Here is a 21245-nt window from a genome sequence, read left to right as displayed (position 1 = left end):
TTCAAAGCCAGCCTAATCAGGAAAGTCCATGAGACTCTTATCCCCAACTAACCACCAAAAAGCAGGAATTGGAGCTATGGCTCAAGTGGTAGAGCATTAGCTTTGAGGGGACCCCCCCCTACAAAATCTCAGGTACAGTACCCAGGTCCAAAGTTCAAGCCCTAGAAATGGCATGTGCACATGCATGTACACTCATACACACAGACAAAAACACACATAGGATCAATAAGTGTTTGATGAATGAATAAAATACAAAATATGTCATAAATAAATAATAAAATTAAAAAATTATATGACTCCTAATAATTGTGAGAAATCCCTTCTAAGAAGTGGGGAAAAGGGGCTGGGAAGGTGGCTCAGTGGTAGAGCGCTTGCCTTGCAAGCCTGAGGCCCTGGGTTCGATTCCTCAGCACCATATAAGCAAAAAGAAAAAAGCTGGAAGTGGCGCTGTGGCTCAAGTGGTAGAGCGCTAGCCTTGAGCTGAAGAGCTGAGGGACAGCGCCCAGGCCCAGAGTTCAGGCCCCACAACCGGACCCAAAAAAAAAAAAAAAAAAAAAAAAAAGAAGTGGGGAAAAGGCCTTAGGAAATTATAGTGAAACCTGTGGACTATAGGGTTATTAGACAGTCTTGGTTTGGGGCCTAACTATGCCACTTATGAGCTTGTGTCGTAGGAATGTGCCTAATTTCTTTAGACTGTAATTTCTTATTTGTGCACTGGGGATCATAGTGGGTGAAGGAACTCGGAGAAACAATGCAGGTGTGGTGTCAAGGTACCCATTATGAGTGGCTAATATCTGCATCAGCATCAGCATCATCAAAGGCTTTGTGATGGAGGCACTGACTAGATGTCCAGAAATAAAGAAGAGCACTGAACAACCAGAGGTAGGAATAAAAGTCTTGTGTGTGCTCAAAGAGTCAATGAGAAGCAGAGGGCAAGGGTGCTATTTAACTGGAACACTGCATAGTTTCAAGAAAGTAATGGGAGAGAACACTGGGAAGGTGACCTTAAATGTCAAACTGAGGTTAGTCTTTATTCTGTAGCAGTTCTGAAGCTTTACAGGAGTATGAATGACTAGTTCAGGGCCAGTTGTAGAGAGAATGTTCTGGCTTGTTTATATAGGATGGACTAGGAAAAGCAAAATCATATGGAAAACTTCCTTATGAAGTTTTCCCAGTAAGGGGAATAAGAGGGTAAGGTCCCTCTGTGTGGTGGCTGGAGTGGGGAAAAAGAGGGAATGAATGAGCAAGCATGTGGGACATAGGGAAGAATAAACTGATAGAACTGTGTAAGAAACAGAAGGCAGGATCAAGGTTAATTCTGAAGATATACAACTGCATGGCCAGAAACACAATGCTACTATTCCAATAGAAAAGTTAAAGTCTGCTTTAGCTGTGGTCAGTTTGAGGTACCATATGACTTCCAGGTAAAAAATTATAACTAGGATACATTTGAAAAATGTGATCTTATCACTCATACATTTATTTAGAAAATACCTGTATAAGTTGGGTGCTGGTGGCTCATGCCTGTAACCCTAACTAATCAGGAGGCTGATTGTGGTTCAAAACCAGACCAGGCAGGAAAGTCCGTGAGACTCTGATCTACAATAAGCCACCAAAAAACTGGAAGTGGCGCTGTGGCTCAAGTGGTAGAGTGCTAGCCCTGAGCTGAAGAGCTGAGGGACAGTGCCCAGGCCCAGAGTTCAGGCCCCACGACCGGACCCTCCCCCCCAAAAAAAGGTTTTGTTTTTGTTTTTAAGTGAGATGCTGGTAGCTTATGCCTGTAATTCTAGCTACTCAGGAAGCTGAGATCTGAGGAACACGGTTCAAAGCCAACCCAGGCAGGGAAGTCCATGAGATTCTTCTCTCCAGTTAACTAGTAAAAATATAGAAGTAGAGATGTGGCTTAAGTGGTAGAGTGCTAGCCATAAGGACAAAAGCTCAGGGGCTATGCCCAGGTCCTGAGTTTAAGCCTTCAGGACTGGCATATGCACACACAAAAATGTGCTTAGAAGAATCATGAGCTACAGAGAAGCTAAAGAAAACTAAGAAGAGACCACTGAGTTTGGACATGAGTAACTCATGTAGAAGAAAAAAAACTGGGTTATGGATGCCATTGAAGGAAGTAGTGTGGGAAAAGGAAGTCTTGAGAATACATAACTAGTTCAACGAGTTCAGGAAAGAAAAGACTGAATTAGGATGGTGGATCAAGGTAGGGGCAGGATTGTCCTCAGATAAAGAACCACTCACCAATGTCTATTCAGAGATGCTTAATTTTCTATATTTTAGTAGAGAGCAATATTGGCTTAAAGATGTTGGGAGGATGGACTTTGTAACAGACTAGTTCAACCTCAGGTTCTAACCATCTAAAGCTGTAGACCCCACTATCTATGTATGTACAGAAACGTCTGTGTGCACAGCGACAGAGCTCATTTATCTCGTATTTACAGACTATGAGAGAGGGAAAGAAAAACTCCTTCCCCATGCAGAAAAACAAAGCTCCATTTATTCACTGAGAAATAATCAAAAGCTCTGAAAAGTTATTTCAGTAAGGAAGGAGTATAAGAAAAACAAGTGTTCAAAAACACTATTTCTACCCAAGTGTATTTCAGGAATATACCCATGTGCATCATTAGAACATTCTACTGGTAATACTATGAATGCTGACCTAACTTATCTACCTGTACAGTGCTTTTCATTTTAGAAAAAGCTTCTATGATCTCTTTAATCCTCACAGAATCCTTGTTTTCTGTTTTACAAGGAAAGAAACAGGATTAGAAAGAATTAAGTGATTTTCCCCAAAATCACCAACTAGCGAATAGCAGAGCCCTATTCCCCTTGCTCTTTTTAGTACTTGCATACAAACACTAACAGGCCCTTCACAGTATGACATGCTAGCTTGGGTATGACAAGTCCCAAGTGCAGCAAGACTCTCATTTCTCTGGTTTGGTGACTAAAAATCTGTTAGCCTAAAATGACATTTACTTTTTTTTTTTTTTTTGCCAGCCTGGGAATTGAACTCAGGGCCTGGGCACTATCCCTGAGCCTCTCTTGCTCAAGGGTAGTATTCTATCACTTGAGCCACAGTACCATTTCCAGCTTTTTCTGTTTATGTGGTCTATGTTTGATTCCTGAGGAATCAAACCTAGGGCTTCATGCGTGCCAGGAAAGCACTAAGCCACATTCCCAGCTCAACATTAACTTTTATCAAGTCATGGTTTAAATTATACTGGATCCACACCATGTGTGGTCCCTTATTCTTATCATATAGAGGAGTTCTTACAATGTGTTTCTTCCCCTCCCACATCTGTCCAGTTCAATTAGCCCTCCAAAATGCATGGATATGGCCTCAATCCTTAAGCCCAGTCCAGATGCTTAGGAAGCAGAAAAACAGACCTCTCTCTCAAAACCTGGTTCAATCTAGTAGGAAGAGGGCCAGACTTGGAAGACTAAAGGCCCAACTTCCAGACTCAAACTTGCAGTCTGACTTTAGTTATATCACTCAATTCACTGAGAACCAGTTTCTTGATCTGAGAAATGAGGATAATAATAGCTACTTATGGGCTGGGAAGGTGGCTCAGTGGTAGAGTGCTTGCCTTGCATGCCTGAGGCCCTGGGTTCGATTCCTCAGCACCACATAAGCAAAAAGAAAAAAGCCGGAATTGGTGCTGTGGCTCAAGTGGTAGAGTGCTAGCCTTGAGCTGAAGAGCTGAGGGACAGCGCCCAGGCCCAGAGTTCAGGCCCCATGACCGGACCCCCCCCCAAAAAAAAAATAGCTACTTATAAAGTGCTACAAGGACCCAGTGAAAGATTTCTAAAAGTAGGGCCTAAGACTAGGTTTAGTTTTCTGTTGGCAGTCTTGAAATTCTTAATAATTTTTTTTTGAAGAAGCCTTGTGTTTTCATTTTGCACCAGGCCTGAGAAAATTATGTAGCTTGTCTAAACCTGTATGCCCTTGGCCAAGACTACATTTAACTTCTCTGGTTGCCATAGTTTGTAATTGGATTATTTGACCCGGTAAGAAATAAATGTTTACTTTATTATTTCACTGACTAGCAAAATTTGACACAGATGAGCAGTCTCTTCTTGTTAAAACATTTTTTTTAATTGGCTTATTTCTGTAGTTTCTTTTTGCCCCTCTGACTGCTCCTTTTCTGTGCTCTTCTTAACCAATTACTTATCCAAACTAAACTCCTGATCATCTCTGCCCTCCAGCTCTATCTCATCTGGTAATGGTAATTCCATCTTTTCAGTTGCTCAGGCCAAAACCCTGTCTAGCTCTTAATACACATGTAATTTGTAAATTCACCACTTTACCACCACCACCACAGTCCAAGCCATGGTCGTCTGTTACCTTGATCACTGTGATGTCCTTCTGAATGGTGTCCCAACTTCTGCTCCCTCTTTGCCCCATACAGTAGCCAGAACATGAGACAGACTGAATGACTATAGTTCAGACCATCCCATGACTGTCCATCTCTGCAAGGGGCTTAAGAGACCCTCCCACCTCCTTTCCACTCCTCTTCAGGCCATTTGCTGATGCCTTCTTCATGGAAGGTCCCCTAACATCAGCAGAGCTAGCTTTCTTCTCCTTCTATTCTCCTCACCTGTCAATCACAGTGCATAAAAAAGCAGACATAGTCAATGTCTCCCTTATTCCTACTCCTATTCTTCTAGCTCAATTTCCTCAAAAATATAATTTTTTTTGCCAGTCCTAGGGCATGAATTCAGGGCCTAGGCACTGTCCTTGAGTTTCTTTTGCTCAAGGCTAGATCTCTACCACTTGAGCCACAGTGCTACTTTTCTGGCTTTTTTTTTGTTTATATGGTACTGAGGAATCGAACCCAGGGCTTCATGCATGCTAGGCCAGCACTCCATAAGCCACATTCCAAGCCCTCTCAAAAAATTATAATCATCTGATACATTTATACTTATATGCTTAATCTCTGCTTCCCTCCCCCCATTAAAATGGAGACTCAACAAGAGCAGGACTTTGCCTTTTAGCTGTTGAATATCCAGCACAGAGGACATTGCCAAGCACTGAGAATGAATGACAATAGAAGAGCTCTAGAACAGATGATATTACTCTATGAGTAAGTCACAGCAGCTACCTTCCTGGGCTGTATGACCAAGAAGTTGGATCTGTGAATGGGAGGAAGGACATTGATGGGGACAGGTGGCCCAGCCTTGCTCATGATCATGCTGTGGAGACCAAGAGGTGATTCAAGAGTGGTTCCTGTCTAGGAGGAGGTTTTGTGTACCTATGCATACAATTCTAAAACAAGGCAGTATTTGTTTAAAAAGCTGACCTTTAATGCCTAATATCTCACATTCTAACAATAGCTCTAGAGTTTTAGCTCTATAGAAAGAGACTACAAATTATGGTTTGTTAAACTTACTGGGTGACTATTTTTGTCCCAAATTCCCGCTCTGACCTTCTTATCACACCAGAGGCACCTTGCCTGACTTCCAATCTGCTTTGCTCCAAAGTGTTCTCCACCAGCCTCTCCACCCAGCATAGTGCTCCCTTGATGTTCATTAGAGACCCCACCCTCTTCCAGTCCTCCACACTCTGCTTCTAGATACAGGGAACATACATGTCAACTCAGGAAATTGTCAGAAGGTATGAAGAACCTATATATTATTTCCTTACAATAAAGAGCTGGAAGCATAGCTCAGATGGTAGTGTGCTTGAAGCCATGGGTTCAAATCCTAGTACTGAAAAAAAAAGTCGTATGCTGTCCATAAGCCTACAGTACACAGAGCTCAGGGACTTCACTACCCATTTCTGTAGCTTAACAGCTTTGCTCAGTTGGTGGCACAAGTGGACATTTTGTCCATTTTGCTGTATTGTTGAACCCAGGGCTTTGTGCATGTTGGGGAAATGTTCTACCAGCAAATTACATTTGTAGTCTAGGAAAGTCCTGTTAAAGAAGTACCTCTGACCAGGTCTGGTGTCTCCAGCCTGTAATCCCAGCACTTGGAAGGTAGAGTCAAGAGGATACAGAGTTTAAGAGCAGCTTGGGCTACCCAGTGGGAACTTGTCTCACAATAAAACAACAGTGTCAACAAGAAGTGCTTCTGCATCCCCTGTGGGTATCCCAGAGGGGTTTTTATAAGACCTTTCATTGAACTGCAATAAGAAACAACCTAACTTAGTAAGAATTAAAACATTCCAAAGTAATACTAGCTTAGGTTATAAACACTACTTCATATGTTCAAAGTTACTTTTTCATTATATCCTGTATCTAAAAATCCACAAATTTCAAGAGAAAAATTATAGAAAAGGCTTGCCAGTCTCTATAAAATTCCTTGCAGTTCGACAAGAAATGTACTCATTACCTTACTCATATAACTATAGCCTCTGTACAGCATCTTTACAATAAAATTTAAAAATACTCCTTTGCATAAAGGCTGTCACAGCCATTTGAATTTTTTGATAGAGATTTACTTAAGACTGGAACCTGACCAGTACTACAAAAAAGACCAAGAACTGAAAAGCATGGAGCTTAGTATTAAGATCTGGGTTCATTTTAATTTTTTTAAGTAGTTGTACAAAGGGGTTTCAAGTCACCATGTCAGTCTGAGTACAATGCATCTTGATCATCCATGTCCGTGGACCTAGGTTTGAAAACCAAAGATAAACTTTAGTGGTGTGGGTTATATCCCTTTCAATACTTTTCAGTGTGTTTGAAAACATGCTCCTCTTGTGCCTTCACACTACATACACATTTTCATACTCAGAAAGGATCAAGCATTAAAAAAGGTGGTCTATGCCAGCATCAGTACTGCTTAGGAGAAGGTGAACCCTTCCCCTCCTTGATTCTGTTTCTCCATATATAAAAAAGGGCAAGGATTAATCAGTTTTCCATTCTTCCAGTCTTGATGTGTTGGGGCTCTCTGAAGGCTAGAGCTGTGGCTCAGTATGTGCTTAGCATGCATGAGAAACCTGGTTTCTATCCCCAGCACTGCCAAAAAAAAAAAAAAAAAAGACTATCAAAGTAGGGATACTTACATTATAAGGGTCTATACAGAGGAATCTGTTTCTTTTCTTTTTTTTTTTTTTTGGGGGGGGGTCTGGTCGTGGGGCCTGAACTCTGGGCCTGGGCGCTGTCCCTCAGCTCTTCAGCTCAAGGCTAGCGCTCTACCACTTGAGCCACAGCACCACTTCCAGCTTTTTTCTTTTTGCTTATGTGGTGCTGAGGAATCGAACCCAGGGCCTCAGGCATGCAAGGCAAGCACTCTACCACTGAGCCACCTTCCCAGCCGGAATCTGTTTCTTTACTACCTTTAAACTATGACTTGTTTTGCCAAAATCTATTTAACATGTGTGAGCATATGTGTGTATATGTGTGTATACATGATTTAATCCATGATCCTCCTGCCTCAGCCTCCCAACTGCTAGGACTATAGATATGTATCACTATTCCCAGCCACTTACTGTGTTTTTAAGTGAACAAAACCAGCTAACTTTTTTTTTTTGGGGGGGGGGTCCAGTCATGGGGCCTGAATGCTGGGCCTGGGCGCTGTCCCTCAGCTCTTCAGCTTAAGGCTAGCGCTCTACCACTTGAGCCACAGTGCCATTTCCAGATTTTTTTTTCTTTTTGCTTATGTGGTGCTGAGGAATCGAACCCAGGACCTCGAGCATGCAAGGCAAGCACTCTACCACTGAGCCACCTTCCCAGCCCAAAACCAGCTAAGTTTTATAAAAGCTTAATATACTAGGCACCCCTTCCAATAGATCCATGAGGTAGATGTCAATATAGTCCCACATTACAGATAGTAAACTGGCACCAAGGCTATCTAGCTTCCTAAAATCACTGAATTGGGGAGTGAACACTGGAATTCAAGCCTTCTTTTGTTTTTGTTTTTGTTTTTGTTTTTGTTTTTGGGTCCGGTCATGGGGCCTGAACTCTGGGCCTGGGCGCTGTCCCTCAGCTCTTCAGCTCAAGGCTAGCACTCTACCACTTGAGCCACAGCACCACTTCCAGCTTTTTGCTTTTTTGCTTATGTGGTGCTGAGGAATCGAACGCAGGGCCTCATGCATGCAAAGCAAGCACTCTACCACTGAGCCACCTTCCCAGCCTTCAACTTCTTTACTTTACTCTGGCTCCAGGACAGAGTTAACCCTGGGTTGCCAGACCCTCTTCATTTCCAGGAGGGGATCAGTGTTCCTTTCTTTGTTGAACCATGGTCCTCTGAGTGTCTGTGGGTCCTCAAATGGGGTGACTGATTGGAGATTTGGTTTCAGCTTAATACCTGGGACATAATGCAGTAATATTTTCATTAGGAAATGTGTTTTGACTTTCCTGTGGATTAATAACAGTATATTTCACTAGCTATTTTGAGTCATTTGGAATGACTGTGCAAGAGGGAAAAAAAGAGCGATAGAAATTTTTTATTTTTTTATTTTTTTGGTTGGTTGTGGGGCTTGAACTCTGGGCTTGGGCACTGTCCCTGCACTCTTCAGCTCAAGGTGAGCACTCTACCACTTAAGCCACAGCACCACTTCCAGTTTTCTAGTGGTTTTATTGGAGATAAGAGTCTCACGGACTTTCCTGCCCAGGCTGGTTTTGAACCATGATCCTCAGATCTGAGCTCCTGAGTAGCTAGATTACAGGCGTGAGCCACCAGCACCTAGCTGAGGGGTAGAAATTTGTTTTGAATTCCAACTTGATTCTTTCCTACCTTGATTCTTTGTCTATTTATTGTCTAAGACATATACAATAAGACTACATTATTTTACAACAGATTGAACTAAAAAAGAGATACTCAGGAAAAGAATGTAAGAATAATATCTAAACGCATGCTTCATTCATTCACATCCAGTATTTCCAAAGTCATAACTTAATGAAATAAACAAGACAAGGATTATCTGCTCATTTTGCACATAAGGAAGAGAGGCACAGGAAAGCTCTGGGCTGCTGCTCTTTGGAGCCTACACCTCATCCAGTGTTCTCTCCATACCAGGCCACCTCCCTTTGTCAAAAAGGAAACTCGGGCTGGGAAGGTGGCTCAGTGGTAGAGCGCTTGCCTTGCATGCCTGAGGCCCTGGGTTCAATTCCTCAGCACCACATAAGAAAAAAGAAAAAAGCTGGAAGTGGCGCTGTGGCTCAAGTGGTAGAGCGCTAGCCTTAAGCTGAAGAGCTGAGGGACAGCACCCAGGCCCAGAGTTCAGGCCCCACGACCGGACCCAAAAAAAAAAAAAAAAAAGGAAACTCTCCAGGCACAGCCTAGCATGACATTTTCTCCAGTACAGTCATCTAGTGACCAAAAAAAAAGGAATTTAGGCACTTGCTGGAAGATAGAACCATAGAAACAAATGACTGCTGGACGGGAGCCTGTGCATGTCAGGCTGGGCCTGAGGAGGTCCCTGCCAGAGGACCGGAACACAGGGCCAGCCATTTCCCTGCTCACACCTGAGGGCAGTGTGATAAAGGAGAATCTGCCTGCAGTTGCAGTCCAACCAGATAAAACTTTAGGCGGGAAGTCAAGTGACAAGTGAACTTCAGTGTGGGTGGTGGTGGTGTTGGTGTTGGTGTGTGTGTTTAAGTGTTAGTTGTTTTTGATATTTTTTTAAAAGCTTTTAGGCTGCTTGTGGAAGTCAGAGCAAATACCAGGAAGGTATTGCATCAAGATGGACTTAGGAAAGGACCAGTCTCATCCAAAGCTACAGCAGACATCCGACACTCATCCAATAAAGGCCTCTGCACCAGGTAATGAAAGAGATGGCAAGAGAGGGTAGCTATTGGGAAGACTGAGGACTATAGTGATTTTTCTCTTTGATGGATCTGGTATAATTGAATACATTCATATACCCTTAAGTGGGAAGAAATGGGCTATATTTAACTTCTTGTTAAATATAGGTACCTTTATAGCACTGTGACTGTCCTAAGTTAGAGAAATACAAGGTAGTGATAAATTATTAATAAGAAATTCACTTAAATGAGAGATAATGAAAATGCCCAGGTGGTTGTGGCAAAACAACTCTACCCCAACATCTTCTTTTACAGGAGCATAAATTTAGTGTAACTTTTATAAAGAGATCTGACAGTAGGTGGCAAGAACTAAAACAGTATTTACTTTTTGGACTCCTGATCTCAGTCTTTAGATCTGTCCTAAAGTAGCACTTCCCAAAATATTTTGTGCAGACCTAGAGATACCTTATGACAATGTTTTCAAACTTCTTTTGTTTGATGGATCAGGATGGAGATGGCTGATCCATTTCTGATAGAGCTATGGCTCTGATGAATCTGTACATTTTTTTCTTAAAAAAATTAAAGACATAAAATTAAATACATAGGATTACAAAGGAAGCAGTTATATTAGGACAGTTGTCAAATTTGGGGGGGGGGGAGGGCCCAGTCATGGGGTCTGAACTCTGGGCCTGGGCGCTGTCCCTCAGCTCTTCAGCTCAAGGCTAGCGTTCTACCACTTGAGCCACAGCGCCACTTCCGGCTTTTTTCTTTTTGCTTATGTGGTGCTGAGGAATCGAACCCAGGGCCTCAGGCATGCAAGGCAAGCACTCTACCACTGAGCCAACTTCCCAGCCCCAGTTTTCAAATGTTTTTTTTTTTTTTTTGGTCGGTAGTGGGACTTGAACTCTGGGCCTGGGCGCTGTCCCTCAGCTCTTCAGCTCAAGGCGAGCACTCTACCACTTGAGCTACAGCGCCACTTCCGGTTTTCTTGTGGTTTATTGGAGATAGGAGTCTCACAGTCTCTCCTGCCCGGGCTGGCTTTGAACCGCGATCCTCAGATCTCAGCCTCCTGAGTAGCTAGGATTACAGGCGTGAGCCACCAGCGCCCGGCTTCAAATGTTTTTAAATTGTGATATATTACTATATGTGTTTACTTGTAGCTGTGATAATGAGATGCTACATTGATAGATCTAATAATACCAATCAAGCAAATCATATTACAAATGTTATTTTAGGGGATCTGCAATACTTATTAGTGATAAAGTCACTCAGTGCTAAAATGACTGTGGCTAGTTACCAATGCTCAAAACTGAATAAAAATGCTCATTGTAATTAGAGGTTGGTAAAATTTTTCACCACAAGAACCCTTGTCTTGGCCAGGTACCAGTAGCTTATGCCTGTAATTCTAGCTACTCAGGAGGCTGAGATCTGAGGATCACAGTTCAAAGCCAGCCCAGGCAGGAAAGTTTTTGTTTTATCTTCAATAAAACAAAAACAAAAAATAAAAAATCAAAACAAAACTAGAAGTGGAGCTATGGCTCAAGTGGTAGAGCTCTAATCTTGAACATAAAGAGACTCAGGGACAGTACCCAGGCTGTGAGTTCAAGCCCCAGGACTGGGGGAAAAAAAAGAAGAAGAAGAACCCTTAAGAACAGAAGGTGCTGTGGTCCAGGGGCACATTCGGTTTTTTGGAAGTCCCAGTTTAGCTCTGCATCACTCCACAGGTTTTGGGATCCATTAACTTTTGTCAAACATAAATGGCAATGAAACTTTGATATAGTTAACATTTCATAGAACTTTAAGAAACACCACATGTTAGCTGTGTACAGTGGCTTAAATCTATAATCCTAGCTATCTGGAAGGTGGAGATTGGGGATTGCAGTTTGAGGCAAGCTAGGCATAAAAGTTTGAGAAATTCCCTATCAACCAATGCCTTGGCCAGATGGAGTACACTTGTCATTCCAGCCACAGGTAAAGTACAATGGCTGGGCTCAGTGGCCCTTACCTGTCATTTCAGTAACAAATAGGAGAATCAAAGTCCAGCCAGCCAAAGAATAAAGTCATAGCTTATTTTGAAAATTAACAACAAAAAGGGGTTGGTGTAGTGGCTTAAGGGGTAGAGTGCCTGCCTAATAAGCACAAGACCCTTGGTTCAAATCCCAGCACCAAACCCCACATATATGTTTCTCTGTTTTGTTTCTTACCAGCTTGAATTTGCTTACTAATACCTTGATATACAAGGCAGAAAAATAACTGGTAACAACCTAAATGTTCAATACAAATGGGTAGATCAAGTACTATGTCATTATTTAAATTATAGTCATGAAGAGTATATCATGGAAAATATATCTGACATAATGTTAGGGTAAAAAAAGATACAATTGTGGTATGCTATCATTACAACTTTGTGTAATTTAGGGCCTGGGTGAAAATGAAAAATAAAATGAAATGAAAATGAAAATGAAATGAAATATTAAGGATGACAGAATATAAATTATTTTTATTTGTACATGTAAAAAATAAATCAAGTTGATAGCACACTGACACATAGCTACCATGACTAAATAGGTCTCTAATTTGATCTTTTTCACTCAAAAATACTTACTAAAGGCTGGAGGGGGGCTCAAGTGGTAGAACAAAGACCTTGAGTTCAAACCCTAGTACCAAACCAAACAAACAAAGAAAAAAACCAAATGTCAGGGGCTGGGAAGTTGGCTCAGTGGTAGAGCGCTTGCCTTGCATGCCTGAGGCCCTCAGCACCACATAAGCACCACATAAGCAAAAAGAAAAAAAGCTGGAAGTGGCGCTGTGGCTCAAGTGGTAGAGTGCTAGCCTTGAGCTGAAGAGCTGAGGGACAGTGCCCAGGCCCAGAGTTCAGGCCCCATGACGGGACCCCAAAAAAAAAAACCCAAATGTCAACACCACCACTAAAAAACCAGCTGAATGTTGGTGGCTCACCTGTTATCTTAGCTACACTGGAGGCTGAGATCTGAGGATTGCAATTCAAAGCCAGGGCTAACAGGAAAGTCTGTGAAGCTGTTATCTCCAATTAATCACTAAAAAGCTGAAAGTTGAGCTATGTATGGCTCTAGCAGTAGAGTGCTAGCCATGAACAAATAAAACTCAGGGACAGCAGTCAAGCCCAAAGTTCAAGCCCCTAGGCCAGGCAAACACACACACACACACATACACACACACACACACACACACACACACACACACACACAAGGCCAGGCAAACACACACACACACACACACACACACACACACACACACACACACACACACACACACACACACACACACACACACACACACACACACACACACACACACACACACACACACACACACACACACACACACACACACACACACCTGAGCCAAATGTACAAATGTAGTGGTACAAGGCTGTAATTCCAGGAGGCTGCCAAGGAGAATTGCAAGTTTGAAACCACTTTGGTATTCCATAATACCTTGTCTCAAAAAAAGAAAGAAAGAAAGAAAGAAAAGAAAGAAAGGAAAGAAACAAAGAAAAGAAAGAAAAAGAAAGAAATTTCTGAATGTCAGCTCCACGTTCTCTGAGGCACATAGATAACTAAGATATGAGGTTTTGTTGTTGTTGTTGTTGTTGTTGTGTTTTTTGTTGTTGGTGGTGGTCATGGAGCTTGAACTCAGGGCCTGGGCACTGTCTCTGAGCTTTTTCACTCAAGTCTAGTGCTCTACACTTTGAGCCACAAAGCTACTTCTGGTTTTCTGGTAGTTAATGGGAGATATGAGTCTAAGATTTTCTTGCCTGGGATGGTTTCAAACCATGATTCTCAGATCTCAGTTTCCTGAATAGCTAAGATTACAGGCATGAGCCACTGGTGCCTGGATTCAGATATGATTCTTGTCCCCAAATCCTAGAAGCAAGCTGAGCACCAGTGTTCACATCTGTAATCCTAGCTGCTCAGGAGGCAGAAATCTGAGGATCATAATTCAACGGCAGCCAGGGCAGGAAATTCCATGACACTCTTATCTCCAATAAATTACCAGAACACCAGAAATAGAGCTATGGGGCTCAAGTGATAGAGTACTATCCTTGAGCAAAATAGTTCAGGGACAGAACCCCAGGTCCTGAGTTCAAGCCCCTGGACAGGCATGCACGCACATGAACTCGCACATGCGCACGCGCGCGCACACACACATACACACACACACATACACACACACACAAAACCAGTATAGGGAGTCTACTACATTGCAGTAGGACTCTTGCTGACAGATACCACAAGCTCTCACTCTCTCTAGTAACTTCCATTTTTTACCTTGCAGAAATCATTGGAACTTGGAGTTTGCGAAACAGAGAGCAACTCAGGAAAAGAAAAGCTGAAGCACAAGAGAAACAGACCTCACAATGGCTCCTAGGGTACAGTATCATCCCAAAGCAAGGGGCAGATTATCAACCTGACTGTAAACCATGTGCTATGAGCCCCTCCCCAAAAGGGAAGGCAGCATCCAATGGGTTAACTCTCTTACCTTTGTGACGCAGTAAAGTTGGTCTCTTAACTAAAGCACTGGGCAACTGATTTGTGCTGAAGAGAAGCCTGGTGTGCAGTTTCATATAAATATACAAGCATCTGGTTAGAGTGGGGAAAACTAGGGACAAGCTTTCTGTGGGTAAAGTCCTTGCTGAATGAGTGTGACCAACTCTCCTCAAAGTAAACCAAAACATTGTTGTTGTTTTTTTTAATTGTGAAAATACTGTATAGAGGGGTTACAATTACTTGGGCAAGATAATGAGTACATTTCTTTCTTTTCTTTTTTTTTTTGGGGGGGGGTCTGGTCCTGGGGCCTGAACTCAGGGCCTGGGCGCTGTCCCTCAGCTCTTCAGCTCAAGGCTAGCGCTCTACCATTGAGCCACAGCACCACTTCCAGTTTTTTCTTTTTTGCTTATGTGGTGCTGAGGAATTGAACCCAGGACCTCATGCATGCAAAGCAAGTACTCTACCACTGAGCCACCTTCCCAGCCCCAGTATATTTCTTATCAAGCATTGTTGCCTCCTCCTTTGTTTCTCCTTCCCAACCCTTTCCATCTCCCACCCCTCTCACCCCCCTGGTTTGTTTTGTTATTTTTTTGTCCGTTGTGGGGCTTGAACTCTGGGCCTTAGTGCTGTCCCTCAACTCTTCAGCTCAAGGAGGCTAGCACTCTACCACTTGAGCCACAGTGCCACTTCCAGTTTTCTGGTGGTTTATTGGAGATCAGAGTCTCACAAACTTTCTTTTTTTTTTATTGTCCGGTCGTGGGGCCTGAACTCTGGGTCTGGGCGCTGTCCCTTAGCTCTTCAGCTCAGGACTAGTGCTCTACCACTTGAGTTACAGCACCACTTCCGGCTTTTTTCTTTTTGCTTATGTGGTGCTGAGGAATGGAACCCAGGGCCTCAGGCATGCAAGGCAAGCGCTCTACCATTGAGCCACCTTCCCAGCCCCCTCACAAACTTTCTTGCCAGAGCTGACTTTGAATTGCAATCCTCAGATCTCAGTCTCCTGAGTAGCTAGAATTACAGGCATGAGCCACCAGCGCCTGGCATCAAAACATGTTAAAGAGTGAAAGACTTTAGAATTCTCAGTCTGCCATAAATGTTACCTGTATTGTTGGGTGCTGGTGGCTCACTCCTATAATCTTTGTACTCAGGAAGCTGAGATCTGAGGATCAAAGTTCAAAGGCAGTGGGGGGGGGCAAGAAAATCTGTGAGACTTTTAACCAATTATCTAGCACAAGGCTGGAAGTGGAAGTGTGGCTCAAATGGTAGAGCACTAGCCTTGAGTAGAAAAAAACTAAGGGACAGTTTCCAGTCCCTGAGTTTAAGCCAGTATCAGCACCAAACAAACAACAAAAAAGGAACAAAGAAAGAAAGAAAAATCATCTGTATTAAAGTCAGGGAGGGATGGACTACAGGAACAAGAGAACATGATTAAAAGTTAGGCAGCATGTAATTGCATTCACATGCCTGTGACAAGAGGAGACTTGCTTAGAGGTAGTGAGGGAACCCAAAGACTACAAGACACAACATCCATCTAAGCCAGAGTTCCACAGCCCAGACATCGCAGACACCTTGAGTAGAGTTCTTTGCTGGGAAAGGTTGTGCTATACACTGTAGATGTTTAGTAGCATTGTCTAGTTACCAACAGCACCTCCACCTTCCCACCCAAGCTGTGATGACCAAAATGTCTACATTGTCCAATGTCCTCTGGGGTGGGGTGCAGTGGGGGAGAAAGGCAAGATCATTCCTCATAGAGAGGCTCTAATCTAGGCCACACATTCTTCTTTAAAAAAGGCATTTTCTCTAGTTCAATTAGGTGATTCATATTTATAAGCCCAGCACTTGGGAGTCTGAGGAGGAAGGATAGTATATTGGAGGCCAAAGGCGCCACCCCTGCCTCCCATCATTGGGGCTTGGGTGCTATCCCTGCGTTCTTTAGCTCAAGGCGAGCCCTCTACTGCTTGAGCCACAATGTCATTCCCGGTTTTCTGGTGGTTAATTACCAATAAAAGTCTCATGGAGCCGGGCGCCGTTGGCTCACGCCTGTAATCCTAGCTACTCAGGAGGCTGAGATCTGAGGATAGCGGTTCAAAGCCAGCCCGGGCAGGAGAGACTGTGAGACTCCTATCTCCAATAAACCACCAAAAAACCGGAAGTGGTGCTGTAGCTCAAGTGGTAGAGTGCTGCCCAGGCCCAGAGTTCAAGCCCCACGGCCGACAAAAAAAAAAAAAAGAGTCTCATGGACTTTCCTGCCCATTTGACTTTGAACTGCAATCCTCAGATCTCAGCCTCCTGAGTAGCTAGGATTACAGGTGTAGCCACTGGCCCTGGCTTTTGTTTGTTTTTAAGAACTAGAACAGTAATGTCTGTTGCTACTACAGCTGTTTCCATAATGCCATTAGCTCACAGATTGGTAAATAGTAAAATGATGTCAATAGAACGTAGGTGATGTTGGTTCATTATTTTTCCTTGCCCAAAGGAGCTAGAATATTGAGGACAGAATGAAAACCTCCAGCCAGCAGAAAATGGATGCACTTTGTTTAGTCACCAGCGCAGCAGGGATCTCTCCTACATGGTAGTTGGCCATGGTTTCAAATGGGCTTAGACCTTGATTCAATGACTGTGAGCCTTGAAAGGATACCCTTTTTTTTTTTTTTTGTCAGTCATGGGGCTTGAATTAAGGACCTGAGTGCTGTCCCTAAGCTCTTTTGCTCAAAGCTAGTTTTCTACCACTTTGAGCCACAGCTCCACTTGTTTTTTGTTTGTTTGTTTTTTGAGTTGCTAATTGGAGAAAAGAGTCTCTCAGAACCTTTCTGCCTGAGCTGTCTTGGAACTGAGATCCTCCAATCTCATCCTCCTGAGTAATTAGGATTACAGGCATGAGCCATGGCTTTTCTGCATTCTCACCATCCCCCAATGAAGCCTCCAGCCACGACAGGCTGCCAGACAGGGTTTTTCTCCTACTACTACCAAGGGTCTTTAGTGTTCAAACAGTGTATAGGTGTCGAGTCTTTTTTCTCAAGTCAATTTTCCTCCCACAACCACTTCACTTTTGAGTGCGTGATTTGGGGAATACACACATGAATTTCAAGAGACTCTGTGCTTGGTTCCTGTGTCAGCTGATTGTCCAGGCAGCTCCCCTAGTTCCACACCCATGAGTCACCCTCTGACCATTCCTGGTTTCCCAAATACTTGCTGGCAGAGAAGTGCATTTGTTTTTCTCTCTCTTTTTTTTTTTGGGGGTGGGGGTGGGGTCCAGTCATGGGGCCTGAACTCTGGGCCTGGGCGCTGTCCCTCAGCTCTTCAGCTCAAGGCTAGCGCTCTACCACTTGAGCCACAGCGCCACTTCTGGCTTTTTTTTTTTTCTGCTTATGTGGTGCTGAGGAATTGAACCCAGGGCCTCATGCATGCAAGGCAAGCGTGCTATCACTGAGCCACCTTCCCAGCCCACATTTGTTTCTCTTGCATTCTCTGCCTGTCACTTTATATTTCTTTTTTTTTTTCGGTTGGCCATGGGGCTTGAACTCTGAGCCTGAGTGCTGTCCCTCAGCTCTTCAGCTCTGGGAGAGCACTCTATCACTTGAGCCACAGTGCCACTTCCGGTTTTCTGTTGGTTTATTGGAGATAAGAGTCTCACGGACTTTCCTGCCTGGGCTGGCTTTGAACCATATCCTCAGATCTCAGCCTCCTGAGTAGCTAGGATTACAGGTTTGAGCCACCAGTGCCCGGCTGTCACTTTATATTTCTCTCTGTTAACTACCACTTTCTCCCCCTCTCCTTTTTCCTACCTTTTCCTTTTCCTTCCCTTCCTCCCCACCCCACCCCTGTTGAATAAGATGCTCTGCCCCTTGAAATACGCAGCTAGTGTTGTCATTGTGCTGATTAGATTGTGTAGCTTACAGACCTGGAGACTTGCTCTGGGGACACATCTATTTCTTAGGGCGGGCCATTCCTCTCTTCTCTCACAATACATGGCCTTAGTGAAACTTTAGATGTGTCAGCAAGCAGCAAGTATCAGAGTTTAATGGTTCAGAGCCTGGCTGACAGGCTAGACTGACTAGATCTGAAGCCTGACTCTTCCTAGCCACTGACCTTGAGCAAGTTACTCCACTCCTCAGTGCCTCTGTTTTATCAGGGAAGATAACTGTATCCACCTCGGGGCTGACTTGTAGATTCTATGAGATAACAATTACTTCCAACACATGGGAAAAGGACTATAGTTCCCAATACTAATATGGGAGTACCAATTTATACTGCACCTGAATGACTCCTCCGTGGAAGTTTCTATGTAAATCCAGCACGTGAAGTTAGGCTGCCATTATTTTCCTCATTTTACCTGTAAGGAAGCCAAGGCTGGGAGAGGTGGGCAACTTGCCAACGATCATGGGAATACAAATTGAAGTTTAGGCTGGGCAGATTTTTTTTTTTTTTTTGGGTCCGGTCGTGGGGCCTGAACTCTGGGCTTGGGCGCTGTCCCTCAGCTCTTCAGTTCAAGGCGAGCACTCTACCACTTGAGCCATAGCACCACTTCCGGCTTTTTTCTTTTTTGCTTATGAGGTACTGAGTAATTGAACCCAGGGCCTCATGTTTGCAAGGCAAGCGCTCTACCACTGAGCCACCTTCCCAGCCCATTTTTTTTTTTCAAGAAGGATGTGGCTACTGTATTACTGAGATCTCCTCAGAAGGAGTCTATATAGCAAATCATGTAGTAAGTAGTAACTGGGGAAACTTTTTTCCTAAAAGATTCAAAATTTCAACAAGTTTGGAAGAATGATGGAGGTGCTTTCCCCACCTCCCAATCCACCTAAATTAGCCATCTGTATTTGGCAGTCCCTAACAATTTGTCACTGGCTGCTGTTTCCATGCATATCCTTTCATCTTCTAGAGCATGACTCTCTTCATTAGCTCTAAGAGGGCCACTTGTGCCTTTCTACCATACTACTTAACCTCAAAAATTTGTTTTTCAGCTTTGACCACTTCTCATATACCTTAGCTACTCAGTAACCTATTCAGAAAACAATATCAGACAAACAAATACTCCACCCACCTGAGCCTGCAGGGTGAGGAGCCATGCTGCATTGTAGGTCTAGAAACTCAGTTACCAAACCCAAAGACATGACTGTATAAACTAGAATGTCAATACTCTCCCCTAATACACACATGCATGCCTGTGAGGTACACACACACACACACACACACACACACACACACACACACACACACACACACACACACACACACACACACACACACACACACACACACACACACACACACACACACACACACACACACACACACACACAGAGTAAGGTATATTAAATAGGTTTCATTAGGTAGCCAATGAAGAAAACACCACGCGCTGGGAGAAGAAGTTTATTTACCAAACTGCTGCCCCCACCATGCATGGTAGAGAAGCATGGCTGAAAAGGAAAAGGGGGGGGAATGGGGGGGGGGATCTACCTCTGGGCCAGGATTTATCTAAGCCAGGGACAGGAAGAGGTGTGCCCAGGTGGGAGAAAGGTGTGGCCACACTGGATCTGAATGTGACTTCAAGGTCTGGGACCCTCCTAAGGTCAGATGGGAGGCATGAGATCAAAGATGGTCCAGGATGTGACCTAGCCGGAGGGGAAGGTGACTGCTTCCAGGTCTGCCAGTTACCTAGGTAACATACTGGGTGGAGACTTAGCCAAGAGGGAGGGAGGTATCCCTGTGCAGACCTTACACACACACACATACACACACAAGTGCACATACACATGCACACACACTTTGGAAATCTGACAATTGAGAGTATCTAGCACAGTTCATTTTACAAAGAGACTGAGGTCCAGAGAGATTAAATGTCTTGTTCAAGATTGTGAAGAAGGCAATGAGAACTCTAGAAACTTTATATTTTTTATTTGAATTCTATAGCTGTTCAGCTTACACTAATTCTAATCTCTCTGCAGAGAAGAGAAAAAACGCAAAAGGCAGAGAACAGGAAAAGGAAATCAAAGAGGCCAAAAGAAAGAAGGAAATGCAGAACAGAAGGTGAAGCCTCGGTCACAAACAGCAAAGCGAGAGATGGAGAAAGAACTGGTACCCATGGGAAAAGAAATGGAGCCACCTAGGGATGAAACTGAAGCCCTTCCTTCCATAGCCTTCCCCCAACATTCTTCTGACATACACCAAGAAAGCGTTGCCCATCAGGAAAATTCTTCTGAGTACCAAGAAATAGTGGTTCAAAGCCATTACTCTGAAACATGCCAACATCTGGCTGAACCGGAAGATCCTTCTCCTAAAATATGCCTAGAAGTAGCTGTACACCAAGATGATCCTTCTGAAATGTGCCAGGATGCATCTGAAGCTCAAGACCATTCTTCCAAAGAATGCCAAGATATAGCTCAACCTGAAGTTCTCTCTCCTAAAATAAGCCAGGAAATGGCTGTACTTCAAGTTCATCCTTTGAAAATGTGCCAAGATATGATTGACTCGGAAGTCTCCTCAACTAAAGTGTGCCAAGAAGTGGCTGTTCCCAAAGCCCTTCCCTCTACATCTGAAGATGTGGCTGACCTAGCAGGATGTCCTCCCGAAGCACCTCCCAAACTGGAGGAGCCTAAGGGCTATGCTATTGACACAACTCAACCAACAACTGGACCAGAGGAACTCATTTCTGAACCAGATCAAGGAATAACTGAGACCAAATTAGTAGATGTGCCTAAAAACCATTCTATGAAAACATACCAAGAAATAGTTGAACCAGAATACTTTTCTCATGAGACATATGAAGAAACACCTGAGCATGAAGACTATTCGCCTGAAATATTCCAAGGGCCTGAAGATCTCTCTACTAAGAAGAGAGTTGTGCCTAAAGAATGCCTTCTAGAACCATACCAAGAAGAGGGTGGGTCCCAAGGCCAGGAACCTACAGCACAAGAGGAAGATGCTAAGAAAGTTTACACTTTTCCTCCAGGTAGAGACGGTTTTTTGTTTTTGTTTTTGTTTTTGTTGGTCATGGAGCCTGAACTCTGGGCCTGGGTGC

The 21245-nt window shown here is 43.6% G+C and overlaps 1 protein-coding gene and 1 long non-coding RNA gene across 4 annotated transcripts in view; one reads left to right on the top strand and one right to left on the bottom strand.

Moving 5' to 3' along the window:
- Positions 1–822: 822 nt before the first annotated feature.
- Positions 823–21245, top strand: part of Hemgn (hemogen) — a 22299-nt gene continuing 1876 nt past the window's right edge. The window contains exons 1-4 of one of the 2 annotated variants that reach the window (XM_070010365.1): positions 823–882; positions 9581–9713; positions 14013–14106; positions 20173–21176. In XM_070010365.1, coding sequence (XP_069866466.1) covers positions 829–882; positions 9581–9713; positions 14013–14106; positions 20173–21176 — 1285 coding nt within the window. In that variant the 5' untranslated portion in view covers positions 823–828. The other variant, XM_070010373.1, reaches the window with a different exon arrangement.
- LOC138819140 (uncharacterized) overlaps positions 6532–21245 on the bottom strand; it is a 22216-nt gene continuing 7502 nt past the window's right edge. For both annotated transcript variants that reach the window (XR_011369324.1, XR_011369326.1), the window contains exon 4: positions 6532–6618. This is a non-coding gene — a long non-coding RNA (uncharacterized lncRNA). The remainder of the gene's footprint in view (positions 6619–21245) is intronic.

This window comes from Dipodomys merriami, unplaced genomic scaffold (genome assembly GCF_024711535.1).
Source record: "Dipodomys merriami isolate MVZ:Mamm:240054 unplaced genomic scaffold, mDipMer1.0.p SCAF_11, whole genome shotgun sequence".
Lineage (NCBI taxonomy): Eukaryota > Metazoa > Chordata > Mammalia > Rodentia > Heteromyidae > Dipodomys > Dipodomys merriami.
Note: the sequence above shows the minus strand (reverse complement) of the source record. Positions and strands in the feature narration are given on the sequence as shown.